Consider the following 22,814-nt stretch of genomic DNA (forward strand, 5'->3'; position numbering starts at 1 on the left):
CACTGTTTAAAACGCACGTTTTATTAAGTTTATTTCAAGGCAATTCAAGTTCCTGTACATTCCTTTCCTGCTGCAGAAGCAAACTTAATATTGCTCCCATTTTAGAAAATATTTATATGTCGTTGGAACAAATATAACGACCTATTTACGGCAAACGTGAAAGTTGCCGCAAGTTTCGACGCGACGTAAATACATACAATTTTGAACAAAATGAAGATAGAAGAAGTAAAAAGTACAACGAAAACTCAAAGAATAGCGACACATAGTCACATAAAAGGCCTTGGTTTAGACGAAAATGGATATGCCATTCAAAGTGCAGCTGGTTTAGTTGGTCAAGAGTTGGCAAGAGAGGTAAATTTTACCAAATTCTGGAATGTTCCTTTAGGCGTTACACAGGTCAAGGATTTCGTCGTTTTTATAGACATTCTGTAAATATACAGACGATTCATAAATTTAAATATTTTTCAGTCTCAAATTTACAGACTGGGTATATCAAGTCTGTAATCAAAATCACAGGTACCTAGTCCAAATAATAGGACATTTTGGGACAGCGTGATAACTTTAGACTGTCGCTGTCGCCGTCACGTCCAAATTTAATCTGAATATTTCTATTAGGAAGTCCCCAATGAAATCCGTTGGGAACGTTTTCTGGTACATATACGAAGTATTTGTAATGATTACATCCCTGAAAATGAATTTATGTTGACATTAAAGCATTTATATAAACTTGCCTTGCTGACATTTTATGAATGTATATTTTGTGTTTTGTTTCTGCAATTTAGTGAAATCGGCAGCCTGCCACTTAGTGGTGTGGGAGATATATTGATTTACTGCTGTCTGTGTCTCCGTGTGTGTGTCTGTCACAAATCTTGTCCGCGCTCTATGTTGAACAGTTCTCATCCGATCTTTACCAAACTTTAACAAAATGTGTTTACCAATAAGTCCTGGGCCAAGTTCGATATAGAGCCAAATCGCCCCAGGCACTTCAGAATTATGGCCCTTGAATTACCGAAAATTGGCCTTTTTACTCTTGTCCGCGCTCTAAGTTGAACAGTTCTCATCCGATCTTCACCAAACTTTAACAAAATGTGTTTACCAATAAGTCATTGGCCAAGTTCGATAACTAGCCAAATCGGCACAGACACTTCGGAATTATGGCCCTTGAATTACCGAAAATACTGATGCCAGTGATACAGGTCTTGGTGCATGTCTCTGTCACAAATCTTGTCCGCGCTCTAAGTCGAACAGTTCTCATCCGATCTTCACCAAACTTGAACAAAATGTGTTTGCCAATAAGTCCTCGGCCAAGTTCCATAACTAGCCAAATGGGCCCAGGCACTTCAGAATTTTGGCCCTTGAATTACTGATAGGCCGCTTACTCCAAAACTTACCGATAGGCCGCTTACTCCAAAACTATCAAAGGTATATTTCCTGTGAGTAAACAGTATATAAAGACAGACTTACTATTCAGATGATTAGGCAGTTGTGGGAGGCATGTGCTTTTCTCAAAAGCAGCTCTAGTTTACCGTTTAACCTCAACGTGCTGATCTTGGTTCTTGGGCAACAGTAGTATCCGCCATTTACTAAGATATTTCCAAATAATAACATTGTGTTGCTATCGGCAGTGGTTGGTTAATAGAGCGTTTAGTTATGACGGAATGATTTTTAAGATGAACGTCCAGTTATGACAGAATGAATTTCATTGGAAAAAAAAACAGATATTAATTTTGAATTTTCATAAATAGCATATGTCAATTTTAATAAGTTGAATATATAAGATTAATTATTGTCTGTATTTGGATATACACAGAGCTCCAGATAAGCTTTTGGTGCAGTTGTGTATTTACCCATCACTTTTTGTCTGAATTGGGTTTTGGAAATCTAAATTGGGTAAAAATAATATTATTACCCAGCCTTTTCAGAAGTAATTGGGTATTTGCTAAAACCAGTTGGGTTAATGTTTTCTGGATACTTTTGTTCCAAATGTTGTGTTTTTTTGCACTTTTAATGCAGTCTGAGATCAATTCATCCACAATATCCCGAACGATATTTTCACCGCAATATGTGCTCTCCCGTAAGATGGCAGCCAGTATTGGTGACACTATATCATCACAAACAGATAACTGTCTTTGTTGAAGAACAAAATATCTTTCTATTTTGTATGTTTGTGCTGCAACATTGTTTTTTTCTGCGACCTCTTCAGTACTAGAAGTGGCTATTTTATCAGCGTTAATTACTGTTTACAGAGCGTCCAAATAACACCGATCAGACTGAATTGTGCTGTGATTTTTCCGATAAATAGCAACCTGTTCTGCCGTAACGTATAACCAGTCTGTTGACAGTGTTGTCTAGCATTTTAAGTTAAGCTATTTTTAATGAATTGGGTGTTAGGAATTTTAATTGTGTTTCAGTATGCACACTGTATGAATTCATTTGGGTTTTCTGCAACTTTAATTGCTTAAATACGCAAATACGCAGCTTATCTGGAGCTCTGTATACATGCATCTATCAAAATTGAAATTCTAACTTAATTTCAGATTATGTCACGTCAAGGCAACACCACAAGGAGGTGCTCTTATCATGGCCCGCCCCCCCCCCGCCCAACCCCTATTTACAATTTACAGTTAATTACTATAGGCCAACAGCTTTCAGAGCGCCACAAGGCCCTATTTACATCATATACATATCTGAAATTAAGTTTGAATTTCAATTTTGACAGGCGTATATATATCCAAATACAGACAATAATTAATCATATATTAAATTTAATGACAGTGGTTTTTTGGGGCCGAAATTCGGCCCCATTCCCCTGTCAAAAAAAGTATGTTTTTTTCCTATTTCTGAAAAAAATTCCCCTCCAAAAATCCCAACCAACAAAACCCTTTCTAGATGTACATGATAAAGTAAACTGTACCATTTGAAAAATGAGACAATGTGTTTTTAAATCTTTTTTTTTTTTTATTGTAACATATTTATGAAAAACACAGTGCTTTTATCACGACGCAATTTTTCCCCTATTTTAGTGGTTACGGCACAATTTTCCCCTCCTTACGGGCCCCGCCACCATTCCCCCAAAGCTTAAAAAACACTGAATGATCACATTGCCATCCACTCATCCCCTGCGCTAACAAGCCAAGCATCAATCTACTTTCGTATATATTTTGCTGGAAATGAGAAGGTTACTGATTGTTTATTTACACACTACTAAAAATAAAAAACGGCATAATATTGTGCGGTACTTATAAAGTCTTTATTTGCAGAAGGTTGTTCAGTTAGCATAATAATGTTCTAATCTACTTTTTGGCCCTTTAAAGGTGGTTAATCAGATTTTGGTAAACTGATAGATTTTTTAAAAACTTTACCAACTGATCATTTACACTTATTTGTGTTCACCGAATTCGTAATACATGTCAGATTTTCACTGGAAGTGTTTTTAAACTTTGATTTTTCTATACTGGTTGCCCAACCAAGATAGCGTTATTTTAGCACAAGTGTAAATTTAATATACACACTTTGCCTAAGGAATGTAATGAATACAAGCACTACTGTATTAGAGTTTTCAAAGATTTGCATTGACAAGAACATATTTTGCAAAAATTCATTAGAAATGCAAGTTTATAAAATTATTGTTACCTCCCTTTGTCTATCTTGGATGCGCAACCAAGATAGATTGAAAATAAATTAATTCTGAAGCCACAGGTTGTTTAAAAACTTGTCTTTTGTTTCAAGTAGTTGGGAAATTTCAATATATATCAAATGCAAATGTAAAACTAGAAATTATATTGAAATTAAAAGAAATAAGCCACTTTTTAAACACTTTTTTATTAAAGGGAGATAATTACAAAATTTCATAAAAGTAATAAATCATACATTTCCAATAGGGTTCTAACTCTATGTAATGGGTCTTTTTGTTCCTTAAATAAATCTCTTATAGAATATATGAAAACTGAAAAATGTCAGAAATTGTTGCTCAGATGTGATTGACCACCTTTAAGCAATTGTTACGTGGTACATTTAAAATATAGAAATTACACAATTTGTATACATAAGACAGAACAGAAATCATACACATATTTATTATAATACAACTAAAATGCTAACAACAATACATAAATGTATATAACTTTATAAGAGAAAGATAAACAGATTGCTTTTAATGGCTGTACCATTTTAAGTATGTATTAAAGCCTTACACAGGTATTAAAAGAATCCAGATCAGCAAACGTATGTCATTTCATTTTAATCAATAGAGGGTATTCAAGTTTTTTGCATGAATATGGTTTTTATTTTCATCGAGTGGTATGAAAGTAAAATATTTCACTAGTGGTGTAGCCATGATTGAAATATATATTTTCATACCTCGAGATGAAAATAAAAACCATATTCATGCAAAAAACTTGAATTTTCTGTTTATTATATACCCAAATGATTTAAAAAGTCATTTGTTTACATTTAGAAGAAGAAGAACAACAATGCATTTTTCGTACAGCCAAAATTTAGTCTTATTTTAGAAATAAATCATGAAAAACATTACCTTTACAGTATCCGGAAAGACATTAGATATGAAATTGTAGTTGTATGAGTTGCGTTCAACATGCCGTCCCCGATAATTTTGATATATTGTTCAAATGTTATGGTTTTCTTTTCTGGTGTTTCAAACGTTCTCCCGAGTAATGTCCGTTTGCGGAAGGTTAAATGCTGTGTACTCGTACAAATACTGGTTAGAATGTTCCATAGGCAGGCTGCGATCATTGTAATTTTCTATATTTGACTTGAAATAGTTTGCTTCACAATCCATATACCATTTTTTCACTTCAAATGGTAGATCTACCAAAGTCACTACCCAAGAATACTAAAGTACATGTAGTTCCGGAAAACCAGTGAAAATATAGAAAATATGTTTCACTGCAGTGAAAATATAGACAAATACATTTCACTGCAGTGAAAATATAGACAAATATGTTTTACTGCAGTGAAAAATAAATACAATTAAATAGAGATGGTACCTAAAAAATTCAAATTCATCTTAACAGGTTTTTTTTAGAGTGAAATGATAGCTAAGTGCACCAATTTTCTAGGTATATTTATGGTTTTCCTCTTCTCCATGTCAAAAATAGAAATATTTGATATCTTAAAAAACGACTTTCTCAAAATATCTGAAGCAAAATGGACAACTCTTGTATTGACCGTTTTACAAAGATTTTAGGACTTCCCCAATTATAGTCTATATCAAAAGCTCCCACAGCTAAATAAATTCAATAGAGTATAATGTAAGTTTACTCTACTATGCCCCAATGATAACTTGATATTTACAAACATGACTATAAATAGATTGAAATGGAACATAGGGAATTCAACATTTTCCTAACACGTTACAGTCTAAATATTTCCAGGTTTTGTAGCAGTTACGAATTAGCTCAGTGGTAAAGCATACAGTCCATGTACAACAGATCTTTTGCCGTGTGGGTTCGAAACTTAGCATCCACATTTATTTTATTTTTTAAATTTTTATTTCTCTTTTGCATAAAAATTAAGATTCCTTCATGAGCTCTGTGGCAATATGAAGAGAGGTATCTAAAGGCGATATGGTAGAATAGAATAGTTTATTACATAACAAAGATGATATTGATTAAATGCATGCACTAAGCCATGCAAATAATGAACATATAAGTGTGTTTTATCAAGACATATATAGAAATACAAGTAAGCCCACGGGCAGAATATCGAGCCCACCAGCACTTTTGACCTCTAAGTGCGACCTTGACCTTGGACCTAGGGACCTGCTTCTTACACACGCACATACACCGAAATTGGTGTGGCGACTATATCGAGCTCACCGCAAGCGCGCTCGACAACAAACCATCTAAGAAAGAAACAAAAATACGGAAGCGAAAATGAAAACGAATAGGAAAAACAAAAAAAAATCTGAAAAAAAAAACAACCCTCGTGAGGATTCGAACCCACAAAACGATCTGCTTCCACCCAATTATTGTCTGCATTTTACCCAACTGAGCTATGTTGCCATATAGTTAGTGGATATTTGAAATGAAAGAAATACTAATAATTGCGTGTCAATTAATGTGCAAGCATTATGAATGGTTATTTCATCAGTTATCATGAATTAGACTCGCCCTCACGTTTAGGCGGGAATCACGTTATCATTGGGGATTAGTACTTTCAACATTTTGAAAGAGCCTCTACTGAACTTCCTTTTGTCTTTTAATAAAGTCAAATTCCAAGACTAGCCAAGAGTCTAAAACGCTTGAAAAAATTCTGAGTGAAAGAGAATGACATGCTCTTTATTATAAGCTTACCAAAACCATACCAAAATGTACCTTAAAGAAGTTACTAAAGATTTTTTATTGTAAACAAACCCCTACACCATTTTACTATCAATATATTCCACTCATGAATGCACTCAATTCAGGTGATAATTGTTGATATATTTGTAAATGAGAGGCCCCAACAAAAACCTTTTTTCAAGTTGTGTAAACAGTATAAGTTTTAAATTAATGTTGATATCTGAAATTATCTGATTACTTTGTTTTCAACAATAAATAAAACACCTTGTAGTTTGTTTAGGGTAGTTGACCTGTAACGAAAATCATCAAATAGAGTAATCTCCATATGCTTTTTCAGCATTTATTTGTTTTTCAAGGAAAGCAAATGGTCGTGCTAGTTCCCTCCAGAGAATGTTTAAAATGAGAATTGCTTAAAATGCATTACATAGAGTCATTACCTATCAGCTACCTTAACATGTAGTAATTACAACCCTACCTTAAAACATTGTAATTATATTTGACGACAATGAATTTTTGTGTTACCAATTTAACTTTTTTGTTATTTCTCATTGTTGGATATATACATTTTACATTTTGATATATAAATGTTGTATAAACCAATGTATCACCATTGAGAACAATAAATAAATAACTTTGGTTAAAAGATCAAAACTTAATAACGTTTCTTAATGTCGTTAATTTTCTTCAAAGGAATGTATGCATTATTCCATATAATCTTCATGCATTACTAAACTTTCGATCAGGGCCTCACTACAACTTACAAAATAACTGTCAGTGTAAGTCATGAGAAAAGCGTGCATATTGTGTATTGAATACAAAGGGATTTAAACAAATGTAGGTCATATTTTGTCTGCCTAATAAATTGTTTGTAAAAGGACCTATCTGATTTTTCTTTCACTTTTGATCAATATTTAATGTTGGGTTCAGTTTATTGATCAATTCAGAGTTGTCCCCCTTTGATTTATTTTGGTAGGTACCATCTCTAAATTAAAATATGAATTATATTTCATCAATATTTTTCATTATTTCATTAGTATGTATATAATAAAACAAACTATTAACTATGTAATAGAGGTACTTTGATTCAAATATGCCTAAACCATTCAAATACGTTTAAACCAAAATGGCAAATATTTAATTTATTTCACTGAGCTACTGAATGGTGGCCAGTTCTTATCTGCAAAGCAGTGCTGGAAGATTTTTTAAACTCTTTAAACCTGTTACTGTATAGAGTAGCAATTAAAATACATATTAAATGGTCTGTTTCAGGCTGCTGGTATAGTGGTTGAAATGATCAGATCAAAGAAGATGGCTGGAAGAGCCGTGTTACTGGCTGGACCACCAGGAACAGGCAAGGTACTATAATTTTTCTGCTTTACGTCCAGAAGAGAGCAAATTTGCTCAGGCAAGGGCTGTTGTATTTTCTAAAAAATATTTGACATGCCTAGAACAAGCAAATAAACCTGGGTTAGGTATCTGAGTTTCTGATTTTGTATTCTGTTTCCTCAACATTTTGGTTTCAAGACACCTAGTCAAAAAGTACTATACAATGTACCTACAGCTGACAAACTTTATGCAGTGAACATTTGAAAATACCAAAGGGAATCAAATCGTATGTAGATGAAAGTGCAAAAACCATTTACTTCAGCTTCCTTAATTATAAATTTATCTCTCCTTCCATGTTACAGAACAGTGCTGTATGGATACATTCTATATAAACTTTTTGTGCATTTGTACTACAAACATTCATGTCGGATCTAAACTAAAATTAGTTCACTGGAAATGAAGATAAAATCATGGGTTGATATAAAAATGTTATTTTCAGACTGCCATTGCTTTGGCGATAGCTCAGGAACTTGGTAACAAAGTTCCGTTCTGTCCAATGGTTGGTAGTGAAGTGTATTCTCATGAGATCAAAAAGACAGAAGTGTTGATGGAGAACTTCAGAAGAGCTATTGGATTAAGAATCAAAGAAACAAAAGAAGTTTACGAAGGAGAGGTGACAGAGCTTACACCTGTTGAGACAGAAAATCCGATGGGAGGTTAGTGTGCTAATTTGTGTAGGGAAGTTGTTGGGTTCTAACAGAGATCATGTTGGTACTGGAACAGAATGAAAGAACACTTTTTTGGTTATTATCATGTTGTATTATTTTATTAATACATACCATTAAATCACAGGACAGTGAGCATTTAAGTAATTTTCTTCTGGAGTGAACATATTTATTGCAAAAAAATGTTTTCATTACAATGCGATTTTCCCCCTATTTTAGTTGTTGCTATAAAATTTCACACTCATGGGTTCTGCCACCAATCCTTTGTACTGAAGAAAAGACACTGTGATTCTATTTTGTCAAAATAGGGTATGGAAAGACAGTCAGTCATGTGATCATCGGTTTAAAGACAGCCAAGGGAACCAAACAGTTAAAACTAGATCCCTCTATTTATGAAAGTTTACAGAAAGAGAAAGTAGAAACTGGAGATGTTATATACATAGAGGCAAACAGTGGTGCTGTAAAGGTTTGTTCAAGTATTTAAGCCTTTTAAATGTAACTTGATGGAATATTGCCAAAGTTTGTTTTTCAGTTTTTTGCATGTACAATTTTTAAATAAAAAGTATGGTTTGAAGTTAGAATGGAAATTGTTTAGTGTATCGTTTATATATAAATCATTGCATAACAAGTTTTGCAACATTTCGTTCATTTGACCAAAGAATCCAGCATGTTTGCCTAAGGCTGTTGACCCCCTGTACCACCCAGAAGTAATGCCATGAAATGCACACGGGGGTCCTCCTATGTTTTGGGTTCTCCCCAGGCCAATTAAGCATAGCGCATCCGCTATCCTTTTATAACAATACCATACAATCCGCTACTCTTTGATCCCCCCCCCGCTATCCCTTTATCACAGACCGCTACCCTTAAAAGTTTACCAATAATGTAATACACATAACTGATAATGCCTGTCTAAAATTAGCCTGAAGCTACAGCTGACAGGTGGTTTTCGGGGAAAAATCAATACTGTGTCACTCAGCACTCACAGTAGTGAGAAAATGACGTAATAATTGTACATTGATTGGATGATGGACACAATTGTCGGCCTCTTGTTTGAAACAATTTTTGTGAACTGATTAAGGAGTTTTAGTGAATATATGATGAAAACAATTGGAAATGCCGGTGTTTAACTTTGTCAAACTGTCAATCACAGGAAAGGATTATTAAAGAAGATGTCTTTGAACTTAGAGGTGAGTAAATGATTAAAGTAATTAAATTGTTATAGATCTAGTCAAAGTAGCAATTTTGTTTTTGAGTAAATAATTAAGTTATTGCATTGTTGTATCAAGATTTAAAATGAAGCAGATAATAAGATTAGCAGTCATTAATATTTGGAATTTACTGGACTTACTGTTAAATTTTACCGGATCTGTGAGTGATTAATTTCTAAGTAACAAAATTCTTGGAATACGTTTGTGATAGCCAACTGTGAGTCCCTGCAGCAGAAGAAATCCCATGAAATCATGGAGTTCATATGTAAAGATTTGGTAGAGTCATATCCACAGCTTGTAACCATTACTACAATTGGGCTTCTGGTTCCTGCATCCACTGCAGGTACTACACAACAATTTAATTTAAAAAAAATATGGTATCATTCAGTCAGAGATAAGATTAATTCTTGTATTAGCTCTACAACAAAATGTTTCTTGTTTTGCTGCTTATGGTTGTTTCATTCTATTACTAGTAATGCCATTGTCCTTTTCTACTTCCAGACTGTGAAAGAAGGTTTTCTTCACTGAAGAGAATAAAAACAACACATAGGTCAAGACTGATCAACACAACACTGAACTGTCTCTTAATAATTGCCATTCAAGGACCTAAGTTGGAAGACTTTCAATTTGAACATTCAGTAGAGTTGTGGCATAAGGAGAAGCCAAGAAGATGTGTGATATAAACTTTAGTGCTTAACAAATAACTTTGAACTGTGACAGTGATGTGATGAAAGTTATTTGTTATATAATGTATACGATTACTATACACAGTAGTAATATGATCAGCATAAGGACAAATTTGTGTGTAATAAAAAATTATATGAACTGCAGAAGTACATGTATAAGTTAACAAAAACAAAGTTCGATTATAACAAATTTGTAGATGGTGTAACTGCTTATAATTAAAAGTGATAAAGATACAAATGTTTCACTTAAAAGTATATGTGGTTAAACTTGCTAAAAAGTCAACCCTCTTAAGCCCCTCACAAACATACCAGTTTGGCTACCACGTGCTTCCAGCTATCCCTTAATTTTTTTCTGGGGAGAACCCTGAGTTAAAATGCTATGGTAGGACCAAAACTTTTGCTTTGACCCAACACAACAAAGATCACCCCAACAAGAAATATAGAAGGCTAAGTAGTTGTTATTTAATGTCTCCCTACTTTGGGGGGATAATACATGAAATATTATGAATCCATCTTATTCAATTATTATTTTATTATCCAATAAAGATGTTTTCTTTCTGATTTTTGACAGAGACAAGGTAGATCTGATAGTTTTGCAACAGAATTTGATCTGGAAGCAGAAGAGTATGTACCCCTGCCAAAAGGAGATGTCCATAAAAAGAAAGAGATTATACAAGATGTAACACTACATGATCTCGATGTTGCAAATGCTAGACCACAGGTTCGTTTGTACTTTTTTACTGACGCAAATAAGGATAGTTTCGATACTTATGGGTTTATGGAGATTTTTTTCCTTCATACATGTAGCTGAATTTGGTAAATGGAGTCTGTCCCAAGCTGAAAAAATATGTTTCTTTTCCCAAATGGAAGGCAGGAGGTACCAAAGAACAGTTGACAAAAAATAAATGAAAAGCTATGTTGTATCCAAAATTTACATAAGAAAACCATGATAAAAACATTATCTTTTAAGAGAATTTTTATTAAAACATTTCCAAGGCCTTCAGATATATTTCTCACAGTAGACGACACCTGGAAAAAAAATTTTGAAATTTCTGTTTGTCACTTTACATCAGTTTAAACTTAATGGAAACTTGATGAAAAAACAAGAGCTGTCACTAATGGTGACAAATGCCCCTGCAGTGCTCTGACCTTTGACCTGGTGACCTTGACCTTTGACCCCAAATTCAGTAGGGGTTGTGTACTCAATAAGTACTATCAGCATGTGAAGTTTGAAGGTCCTGGGTGCAGTGGTTCTCGTGTCAAGTGCCTTCATGCCAAAAGTTATCGTTGTGACAAACGAACTAACGAACGGACGGGCAGTTGAAAATTAATATGCCTCCCTTCGGGGGCATAAAACCTGAATCAGCATTAAACACATTCAGTCAAAGCTGTATATTTCAAGTATTGACAGCATATTTCCCAAAAACGGATATCACAGTGCTTTTAGATTTGAATTTTTTTAAACAGTTGGACTAATAACTTTAATTTCACATGTAACTGTACATAGTACTGTTTTATGACTATTTGGCTTTTAATATGAAAAATTAGAAACTACTCCAAAATATGTTAAATATAAGCTATGTTTATTTTAGGGAGGACAGGATATTATGTCTATGATGGGTCAGCTGATGAAGCCAAAGAAAACAGAAATCACAGGTGAGATTTATGATCATTCTACAATCTACAATAATTTTCACTATTGAGACAGCTGGTTCTTATTTCTCTATTTTCAGCTTCCACCTACAGAATGATGTCAATGTTCTTAGCTTTTCTGTGCACAAACTGCTCATGATAAGCTTTTAGGATGTTCTCATTTTATCTACAATTTCCTACTTAATGAATGGGCCAATATTAGCCAACCTTTAGAGGAAAATTCCTTAGGTGATAATCATTCAGCAGATTTAGATCATATATGATAGCATCAAGTCCCATAACTCTTGACATGCATTTTGGCCAAATTACGCCCCTTTTTGGACTTAGAAAATCCAGGTTAAAGTTTTGCATGCAAGTACATGTAGCTATTATTTAAAGGCATATCGCTTTGAAATTAACTTATTTTTCTTTTTTTCTGGGTCAAAAACCAACCTCACAGAATCAAGTCCAGTAACCATGACATGTATTTTGGTACTGTGATACTGTAAACCATTCATTTTGTGGGCATAAAAATTCATGGTTTTGACCAAAATTACTACCAGTATTTTATGGTGATATTAAATTGTGGATTTCATAAAATGAATATTATTGAATGGGACTTTAACTTATTTGTTAGGTATTAATTTTGTGGATTGACTTGACCATGAAATCCACAAAAAGTGGTTCTGATTTCACAGTATATGAGATGTATAGCATCACTGTTGGTTCGAGAGTTGTATTTATTTCCATCATCATCATTCCCAACATAGACCTACCTTCTAGGGAGGAGGAGACTTTTAGTATAATTGAAATCGATGGAGTTTTAACCCTGTTACCATTTTTTTGCAGATAAATTACGTAAAGAAATTAACAAAGTTGTAAACAAATACATAGACCAGGGCATAGCTGAGTTGGTACCAGGTGTATTATTTGTTGACGAAGTGCACATGTTAGATATTGAATGTTTCACGTACCTCCACAGAGCTCTAGAATCCTCTATATCTCCTATTGTTATATTTGCAACAAACAGAGGAAGATGTACAATCAAGTAAGTCCTTGGATTAATCTTTTAATAATTTATTATATTTCTGAGAAGAAAAATTTAGTTTATTAGGCCAAAAGTATACTGCGAAATCAATTTATCTCCTGGGCTTGAGATTTCATTTGGTGGACCAAAACGTGGAGACAGGAATTTGATTTTAAAAAGCCTTGCATCAATATTATATGAGCCGTGCCATGAGGAAACCAACATAGTGGGTGTGCGACCAGCATGGATCCAGACCAGCCTGCGCATCCACGCAGTCTGGTCAGAATCCATGCTGTTCACTTTTAAAGCCTACTGCAATTAGAGAAACCATTAGCGAACAGCATGGATCCTGACCAGACTGCGCGGATGCGCAGGCTGGTCTGGATCCATGCTGGTCGCACACCCACTATGTTGATTTTCTCATGGCACGGCTCATATCATTATCAAAACAGTGTGCAGGGTGTCAAGGTCAAGATCAAAAATGGAGGTCAGAGTGTCTGTCAGTACTTTCCCTGTATCAAAACAACACCTGAGAGTGTAAATCACCTTCAGCAACAGTTTATATTTAGAGAAAATTCTCACTTATATCTTCACATCATTAGTTATTTATCCCCCCACCAAAGGTGAAGGGGATATTAGAAATGCTCTCCGTCCGTGCGTCTGTCCGTCCGTCCGTCCGTCCGTCCGTGCGTCCGCAACGATATTTGTCCGGAGCATAACTCCAAAAGTACTTGAGGGATTTTCTTCAAACTTCATACACTGATAGAACATATTGGGAGGAAGTGCAGTGTGCAAGAACAATAACTCTACCTTGCCTATTTTTTGAGTTATTCCCCTTTATCTTATTTTCTTAAAAAAAATTGTCCGGAGCATAACTCCAAAAGTACTGGAGGGATTTTCTTCAAACTTCATACACTGATAGAACACATTGGGAGGAAGTGCAGTGTGCAAGAACAATAACTCTACCTTGCCAATTTTTTGAGTTATTCCCCTTTATCATATTTTCTTAAAACATTTTGTCCGGAGCATAACCCCAAAAGTACTGGAGGGATTTTCTTCAAACTTCATACACTGATAGAACACATTGGGAGGAAGTGCAGTGTGCAAGAACAATAACTCTACCTTGCCTATTTTTTGAGTTATTCCCCTTTATCATATTTTCTGAAAGAAATTTGTCCGGAGCATATCTTCTTCATGCATGGAGGGATTTTGATATATCTTGGCACAAATGTTTACCACCAATGTGCGGAGTGTCATACGCAAGAACTAGGTCCCTAGGTCTAAGGTCAAGGTCACACTTAGAGGTCAAAGGATACAAGAATAAAAACCTTGTCCGGAGCATTTCTTCTTCATGCATTGAGGGATTTTGATATAACTTGGCACAAATGTTTACCACCACGAGACGGAGTGTCATGCGCAAGATCCAGGTCACTAGGCCAAAGGTCAAGGTCACACTTAGAGGCCAAAGGTCAGATACAAGAATGACTTTGTCCGAAGCATTTCTTCTTCATGCATGGAGGGATTTTGATGTAACTTGGCACAATTATACACCATCATGAGACGAAGTGTCATGCGCAGTTCCCTTCTTTAGAATTACTTCCCTTTGTTGTTACTTTAAATAGCTTTTATTGTAACTTTTTCATTACTAGTCGTAGGGAAAAATCGAGACCACTTTTCTGTAGTACAACAAACATGCTAAATCCAATTTTGAGGTGTTTTTTGACCAGTCTCTTCCTGATAAAGATTTTTGTGTGGACTTGCAATTTTTTTTTTTTTTTTTTTTTTCTTTTTTTTTTTTTTTTTAAAGATTAACTTCCCTTAGTTGTTACTATAAATAACTTATATTGTAACATTTTTATAATTGACCCTAGGGAAAAAACAAGACCACTTTTCTGTGGTACAGCATAGATGTTACTCTCCAGTTTTATGTGTATTTTATTAATTTTATTATATATAAGGTATCTCTACCTAGTAAGGAGTTTTTTTGTGGACTTTAAAAAACAAAAGACTTACAATGATTACTAAACAACCACAAAATTAACATTCCATTTGCAAATACAGCTGCTAGAGTAAAGAAATTTGCTTTGACGGGCATATATTGTGACATTCTGGCACTCTTGTTCCCTGTTAGCTTTCCATTCCTTCTTTTTACAGTAGCCATATAGAAAAACATCATAGTTATACTCTTCATGAAAATTAATAAAATTTAGCAGTAAACCACCTCACTACTGACTTATTCTTTCTTCCACATCTTAAAACCCCTGATGCGGACCACATCCTTCAATTATGATATGCCCGGTGGGGGGATTAGCCATGTCTGACATGGCTCTTGTATTTCGATACTCACACATTTGAAAGGATTGTGGATTACAGTTGACAGGTCCTTTACCATTTATATATTGTCAGGTAATTTTACCTATATAACAGTTTTGTTTTTATGAAATGCTGAATATTATGTTAAACTGAGGCTGTTGACATGGATCTTCTGAAATTATATATGGACTATATATATATATAAGGGACATAAAACAGTATCTCTTAAAGGTTAGCCTGATAGAAGTTCGAAAAATAGATTTCTTATATAGAGATCTAGCAGAATAGTGAAGACTTAACCCTTATCATGCTCGACTCGATTGATTCTGCCTTTGCGACCAGTGCAGATCATGATCAGCCTGCACATCCAGCCTGATCATGATCTGCACTGTTTGCTATTCAGTTGGTAGCTTTTTGGTATTCACCCCTTTTAACAGTTAATGGTTCTGTCCAAATTGAAAAATGGACAAGTTCATTATAGAAATTTAACAGGGTAAGGGTTAAACATCTGCTTGTTTTCTGATTTTACCAGAGGCACAGAAGATATTGTTTCACCACATGGAATGCCCCTTGATCTGTTAGACAGAGTGATGATTGTGAGAACACTGCCATATTCACAGGAAGAAATGACACAGGTATGGCTGATTCTCTTATTTTTCAGACTACGTTGTTACTGTATGACATTTAATTATGAATGCAGATCTATATACACAATTATTTTTTGTATTTATTAAAGATAAATGCAGTTGCTGAGTATTTTCTACATTTGAAGTAGATATCTAAAGATTGTAGTGAAAGATGGGTGTTGGATATCTTTTAAGGCCTCTGTCAGAATGCTTGTAAATTATTTGAATTTCTTTAGTGTATTCCAGTTAAGAACAAATAAGGACATCTTATTTCCAACAAAATAAAAATAAGAATTTTGTAAGTTGAAAATACTGAGAAATAATGTTACGTCCTGTTCACTGTCTGCAAGCGTTGCTGAACTTTCATATCGAAATGCTCCTGCTAAATTTTTGTCTATACCTAGCTCAGTTTTCACTGTTGCTGTTTTTTGATGACAGAATTCCTGTTCTTTTATTGCCTGTATTTGTAATTAGACTGTGTATATGATAACATAAAACACATTTACATTAGCATGATCAGTTCATTGTTTATTAAGCTGATTGTGTCTGTATTGTCCTTGTAATGAGATTCGTGGTTAGATCTGTGGAGCGTTGGCCCTGACTCATGGACTGGATTAGAATCACTACCTGCCAGATGATCTGCAGTCCTAGTGAAGGACAATACTTTAAATGAGACATGCCATGGGAAAACCAACATAGTGGGTTTGCGACCAGCATGTATCCAGACCAGCCTGCGCATCCGCCCAGTCTGGTCAGGATCCATGCTGTTCCCTAAAAGTCTCTCCAATTCCAATAAGCTTTAAAAGCAAACATCATGGATCCTGACCAGACTGGGCGGATGCGCAGGCTGGTCTGGATTCATGCTGGTCGCAAATCCACTATGTTGGTTTTCTCATGGCACAGCTCAAATAGCAAAGTCTTGAATTTGATTTGATCCCTGGGTGACGTGAATTATGTTTCCATTTGATGATTGGAAAGAAAACAATGTCTGAAGTCATTTGTCCTGTTTCCCAAATTAATGTACAGAATTTGTCAGTTACTTTTTGGAGAACAAGTAAGTACTGAATCCATGAGCACTGATTAGGTGCGCTGAATGCCATTAGATTAGATAACTGAAATTGAAAAAATGTATTGATAAACTCAGAGAATAAACAAAATTTTTTTTTACAGATCTTAAAATTACGAGCACAGACAGAAAGTATTCAGGTAGATGATGATTCTCTAGCACAGCTAGGACAGATTGGTGTCACCACAACTCTCAGGTATATAACATGGATTAAGGTTTCCATCCAATCTTTTCTCTTTTTAACAAGTACATTGTATTTATTAAGTATGGCTGTAAGACCATCTGTTAAAGCCTTTTAAAGCAAAGTACAATAAGACCATTAACATAATTGTCATGATAATCACATGCTATATATTTTTGAAAAGTTACCTCAAGCAGAATCTATACCAGGAACAACATTTTATAAATGTTGCTTTCACCTATCAGCCTTATGCAGCAGTTTTAAAGTTTTCCTCACTGCCTCAGGAACATGACTGTGCAGGGGTGTAAAATTCCACTCGCCCGCTCGCATTGGCGAGTTAAAGTCCAAGTAGGACGAGTGGACCTCGCTGTATACTCGACCGATCGGGCGAGTGGTTTTTTTACGTCCTTACTTTACCAAAATTCAGAAATTACAACTCCAAAACGTCACCAAACTTTAAGATGGTTCAGTCGCTACCTGGATTGACTGGAATTTACCCGCGAATCGTAAAGATATCAAAACATCATGCCGGTAATTTTCCATTCCACAAGCGCGTGCGACCTATCAAATTAAATATCTAATTTACATAGACACGTACACAAAAAGCGTGCGTAGTGCATTCATTTTTTAATATTTTCGCTTCAAGTTTTCAACACCTCTTGAGAAATAATACTATTTGAATTCTATAATGATTTTAATAAGATATCGACAGAAATGTAGGCAAAGTTCTAAAAAAACGGTCGAATTTTCATATAATCATTTGTAAAAATTCAAACAGCGCGATTTTAGTTACTTATTTCTTTCTAAAAGCAAATAAATGATGAATACTCTTGGCATAAAATTCAGACTTTTGACCAGAAAGAACAAAAAACAGAATAAAAAAATCTTAAATAATGAAAAAGCGGCAGCAATTACAATACATGGAGTAAAACAATTTTTGGCAAACAGATGGGATCATTTCTGTTAGTGCGGCAGAATAGGTTACGTGACCTCGTGAACGTAATAGAAATGCGATTTTAAAATAAAGCAATGTGATGTCATTGCGGTTTTAAATAAGTTTTAAATGAATCTTTGTACATGTATTTTTTGACCAACAATTTAAAAGTTTTTTTTTGTCAAACAATAATGTAAATTCCTTGAGGGCAAATAGGTCACAGAAGTAGGATATCCGCTATAATAGTAACTATTGTTGAGACATTTACCTTTTATACGGGATATAGCACATTCGCTTTTGATAACAAATTAAAGAAGAAACTTTTTATTGATTTCTGTTTCTCAGCAATTTTAAGAACCGATGCGGTACGATCAGACAGTGATGTGTCAAATGGCGCGAAAACATGACGTAATGCCATGACAATCTCGAGCAAAAATACCGCTTTGATCTCCACTTCAGATGTCAAGATACTGACACACTTCTTTTAGCTCTTTGAGGGGGTGTAAATTGATCATGAAAACAAGGTCAATTAGAATAATTACCGATAATCTTTAACGTTTTTTTTTTCATCTCTTTCAACACGGGTGGATGGACGATGATTATTGTGTCCAAATTTTTTAGACACTTTTCAAAATAAATATTTTTCGGGAAATAATACTATTGTACATAATACTCCTTTCATAAAAAGGACAGTATTAAAAGTGTCAATTATTAGGGCGAGTGGCTGTTCACTAAGGGCGAGTAGTAGTGATGGGCAAATCAGTTAGATTTGCCAACCGATTAATCGGCATAATCGGACAAGCCAACCGATTCGATTAATCGGATATAATCGGATAATCGGTTACTCTAGTTACATATATATAAGTTCATCTCACAGTGTATATTTTATGTCATTACTTAAGAAATGAAGCACACAGACATCAAATATCCTATTTCTATTGTATCCCTTTATAAACACGAGTAAGTTAACAGAATAAAAGTAAAATATTTGTGAAGATAGTAAACTTCAAATCAGGTACTCTTAATTTAACCAGTGACTTATCCAGTATTATTTAATTAAACTTTTTGGAGCAAAAAAAGTATTTACGATTTATTAATTCTTAATCAATGACTGGAATGATTTCAATCCCACAAAAGCAAAAAAATGAAAATACCTTTGCTAATATGCTTGCGTAAGTCTTATGTTATGCAATGCATACTGCCATACTTATGACAAGAGTTTAGGTTGATGGTTTTCCCGGCTTAATTTTGTAAAAGCTACATATCTTCCAAAATCTGGGTTATCACAGATGACTTCAGTATCTTTCGAGACTTTGGAGGAAGTCATTTTTACGTAGAGTAGTTTCCCTTGGCGTAACTGCCCTAAAGAACAGTAAATACCAAAAAAGAAAAAGGTCAGAAACAACTAAATTATCCCTTTAGGGTGCCAAGTAATTAATCGGTCAGGGAAAAGTGAAGTCGGCGATCGCGCTCATGAATCCAACGCCGACGATTATTCGATTGTCGCCGATTGTCGGCCCATCACTAGCGAGTAGATATTACTGGCTACTAGTCTTGCAGGGCGAGTGGTGTGAAAATAAAATTTTACACCCCTGACTGTGCATTAAATACCTTTGAAATACATGTTACTGTGTATTAATCTGCATTCTTTTGCTAGTAATCACTGCAAATTTGATTTTAAAAAAAAGGATTCTTCCACATATTTTTTTTTCATAATTTTAAGTTAACTAAGTAAAAATGAAGTGATGCGATGTGTTCTAGGCAATATTTGTTTATGAAGCCACTAATGTAACCTGTCAAATATGAATGAAATCTATTTGATTGGACATGCAGTAAAACAGAGGAAAATGAAGCACTGATGAAAAAATCATGAAACCTGTACATTCAAACTTTTGTTTGCTTGAACTTGGATACTTAGAGCAGCGCCCTTCACTTAAACTCATTTTCAGGTCCTGTCAAAGACCCTGTATAATGTATTTTGTTTGATTGCTCGAACTCCTGATAACTCGAACAAATTTTTCCGGACCCATTGAGTGTGAGCAAACAAAGTTTTGATTGGATATCAAACACTTAATTTAAAGGCTATTCGGTCGTGTAATTTGGTTTTGTTTTGTTTTTTCATTTCAGATATGCCGTACAGCTTCTCACACCGGCCAACCTGTTGTCAAAAATAAATGGACGTGATTCTATCGGAAAAGACGAAATCGAGGAAACTAACAAACTTTTCTTTGATGCAAAATCATCGGCGAAAATTTTGGCAGAACAAGAAGATAAATACATGAAATGAGACGTTATACAGAACGATCTGGACCAGTTTTCTTTAAAAATATGATTTTAATATTCAAAATAGATGAAATTTTGTGTTTACAACCTTTCTTTTAATGAGTGATAGTTCAAAGAGTGTTGGCTGTAAAGGTATCTTAATTATTAAGATTGAGATAAAAAGTGATAAAAAGGTAAATACAGAACTGGTTGTTACCTCTGGAGTATTCTGAATGTGACTTTTCTGTAAATAAATTTTGTTTAGGCTAATGGTTCAGGTGTCAAGTTTTTGAGATAAAAATGGAATGAATTCCTTGGCAAGGTTTGAGAGCTCTGAATGAAACGTGAAAAGCAAGTCAGTTCAAAACACTTAAAACAGTGCTCCTCCTCCTTTCTTTAAATGGGCACCCTAAGAACCTCTGCTGGAAGGTTGCAGTATAACATAAAACAGTAGAGCCTACAACCCAACAAATTAAAGAAAAACATTTTGCATTCTAGGAGTGTGTATGTGTTTATTTTCATCATTATGCAAGTCAAAGTATTCATTTTGAACATTCTTCATTAGATGTTTATATTTTGTTAGATGTCATTCAGTTGTACATTTAAGATAATTCCAAAATACAATGATGAAAAAATGTTACTGTGTTAATTTTAAATCTTTATGATATTTGTCAACTCTGCTGATAGAAAATCAGCTGTGTTAAAAGTCTATCTACATATTCATGTAATTATGGCAAGCAAGAAATCTGAAAAAAAAAAAATCCACAAAATCATTGTCGTTTTTTTTTCTGTGCCTAAGTAGTCTTATAGAATCAAACATCTGAATACACCGGGAAATGATTTGAATGTGAGCTGCAAGTGTCTTTGTGTTCATTGTTGGCTGCCTGTAACATTTCTATCTGGTTATATCAAAGGTTCACTGTGAGCTATTAGTATAGGTGGATGGTCTGGCATCTGTGGTCCTTTGTTAAAAATTTACATAAACACCTGTAAAACTTCTAGTCAGAATTATACAACACTTGGCCTGTAGCATCCTTGTACTGACCTTTCTCAAGTTTGTTCAAATGAGGGCACTTGGCTCCAAAGCTTAGAATAAAAAAATCTATGAAGGACTTCTCATGAACTGCTTGATAGATCTTTTATCAAACATGGTTTGTAGCATCACTGTAAGGTCCTCTTCGATATTTGTTTAAATTAGGGCATTTAGTCTCTTTTAGGGTTCACTAGAGCTATAAATAGAAAACACTTTAAGTGAACATCTTGCAAGGTCTTCTCTCAAAGTTTTCAAATGAGGGCACCTGGACTCTTTTTAGAGGCCTCTAGAGCTTATAATAGAAAAACCTTCAAACAACTTCTCATGAAGTGCTTGATGGATCTTCATCAAACTTGGTCTGTAGCATCATTGTAATGTCCTTTCCCATTTTTTTAAATGGGGGCACTTTGCCTTTTTTTGGTGCTGCAAGAGTTTAAAATTAACAGCTTTTTTTTTAAAACAACTTCTTCTAATGAACTGCTTGATGAATCTTCATCGAACTTGGTATATAGCTTCATTGTAAGGTTCTCTCTCTGGATTTTTAAATGAGGATGCTGTGCCCCTTTTATGGGCTGCAAGAGTCCAAAATACAAAAACGTTTAAAAACTACTTCTTCTTATGAACTGCTCAATGGATCATCATTATACTTGGTCTAAAGCATCATTATAAGGTCTTTTCCTAAATTTTTTAGCTCACCTGTGACCAGTCTGTCCGGTGGCGTCTGTCAAGCGGTGTGCGTCGTCCATCAACATTTGCCATGTTAACAGTTGTGACACAGTCTTTAAGAAACTTTGTCAAAATGTTTGTCTTGATGATCTCTAGGTCAAGTTCGAATTTGGGTCATGTGGGGTCAAAAACTAGGTTACCCTCTCGAAAGAAAAGCTTGTTAACACAAGGCCACATTTATGACCCTATCTTCATTAAACTTGTCAGAATTTTCAGGTCACTAGGCCAGATCAAAGGAAAATCTTGTTAACACTCTAGAGGCCATATTTAAGACCCTATATTCATGAAACTTGGTCAGAATGTTTATCTTTATGGTTCCTAGGCCAAGTTTGAAACTGGATCATGTGGGGTCAAAAATAATGTTACTCACTAAAATTAAAGGAAAAGCTTGTTAACATTCTTGAGACCACTTTATGACCCTATCGTCATGAAACTTGATCAGAATGTTCATTTTGATGATCCTTAGGCCAGGTTTGAAACTGGGTCATGTGGGGTCAAAAACTAGATCACATATTCAAATCACATGAAAAGCTTGTTAACACTGTATAGGCCACATTTGTGATCATATCTTCATGAAACATGGTCAGAATGTTTATCTTGATGATCTCCATGCCATTGTTCGAAAATGGGTCATGTGTCATTACCATTAACGCATCTAATATCAAATACTAGTCAATTTCAGGTGAGTGACTAAGGGCCAATATGGCCCTCTTGTTAATATTTTCATCGGGTTTGACATGCTTTGCAAAGAAAAACACTTCGAACTA

General features: G+C 34.6%; 1 protein-coding gene across 1 annotated transcript; it reads left to right on the forward strand.

Annotated features, from left to right (window-relative positions):
* The first annotated feature begins 138 nt into the window (after positions 1–138).
* On the forward strand, positions 139–20,925 carry LOC123528818 (ruvB-like 1). The gene is made up of 10 exons (XM_053522056.1): positions 139–351; positions 7,572–7,658; positions 8,128–8,344; positions 8,662–8,819; positions 10,819–10,968; positions 11,840–11,903; positions 12,729–12,927; positions 15,752–15,854; positions 17,016–17,107; positions 20,154–20,925. The coding sequence occupies exons 1-10, from the start codon at positions 211–213 to the stop codon at positions 20,311–20,313; spliced, it is 1,371 nt and encodes a 456-aa protein (XP_053378031.1). The 5' UTR covers positions 139–210; the 3' UTR covers positions 20,314–20,925.
* Positions 20,926–22,814: the final 1,889 nt, after the last annotated feature.

This window comes from Mercenaria mercenaria, chromosome 13, assembly GCF_021730395.1.
Source record: "Mercenaria mercenaria strain notata chromosome 13, MADL_Memer_1, whole genome shotgun sequence".
Lineage (NCBI taxonomy): Eukaryota > Metazoa > Mollusca > Bivalvia > Venerida > Veneridae > Mercenaria > Mercenaria mercenaria.

Coding starts and splice junctions, on each gene's coding strand:
- LOC123528818 (XM_053522056.1), top strand. CDS start 211: ATGAAGATAGAAGAAGTAAAAAGTACAACGAAAACTCAAAGAATAGCG. Junction 8,820..10,818: donor CAAACAGTGGTGCTGTAAAG/GTTTGTTCAAGT, acceptor GATTTTTGACAG/AGACAAGGTAGATCTGATAG. Junction 11,904..12,728: donor AAAGAAAACAGAAATCACAG/GTGAGATTTATG, acceptor ATTTTTTTGCAG/ATAAATTACGTAAAGAAATT.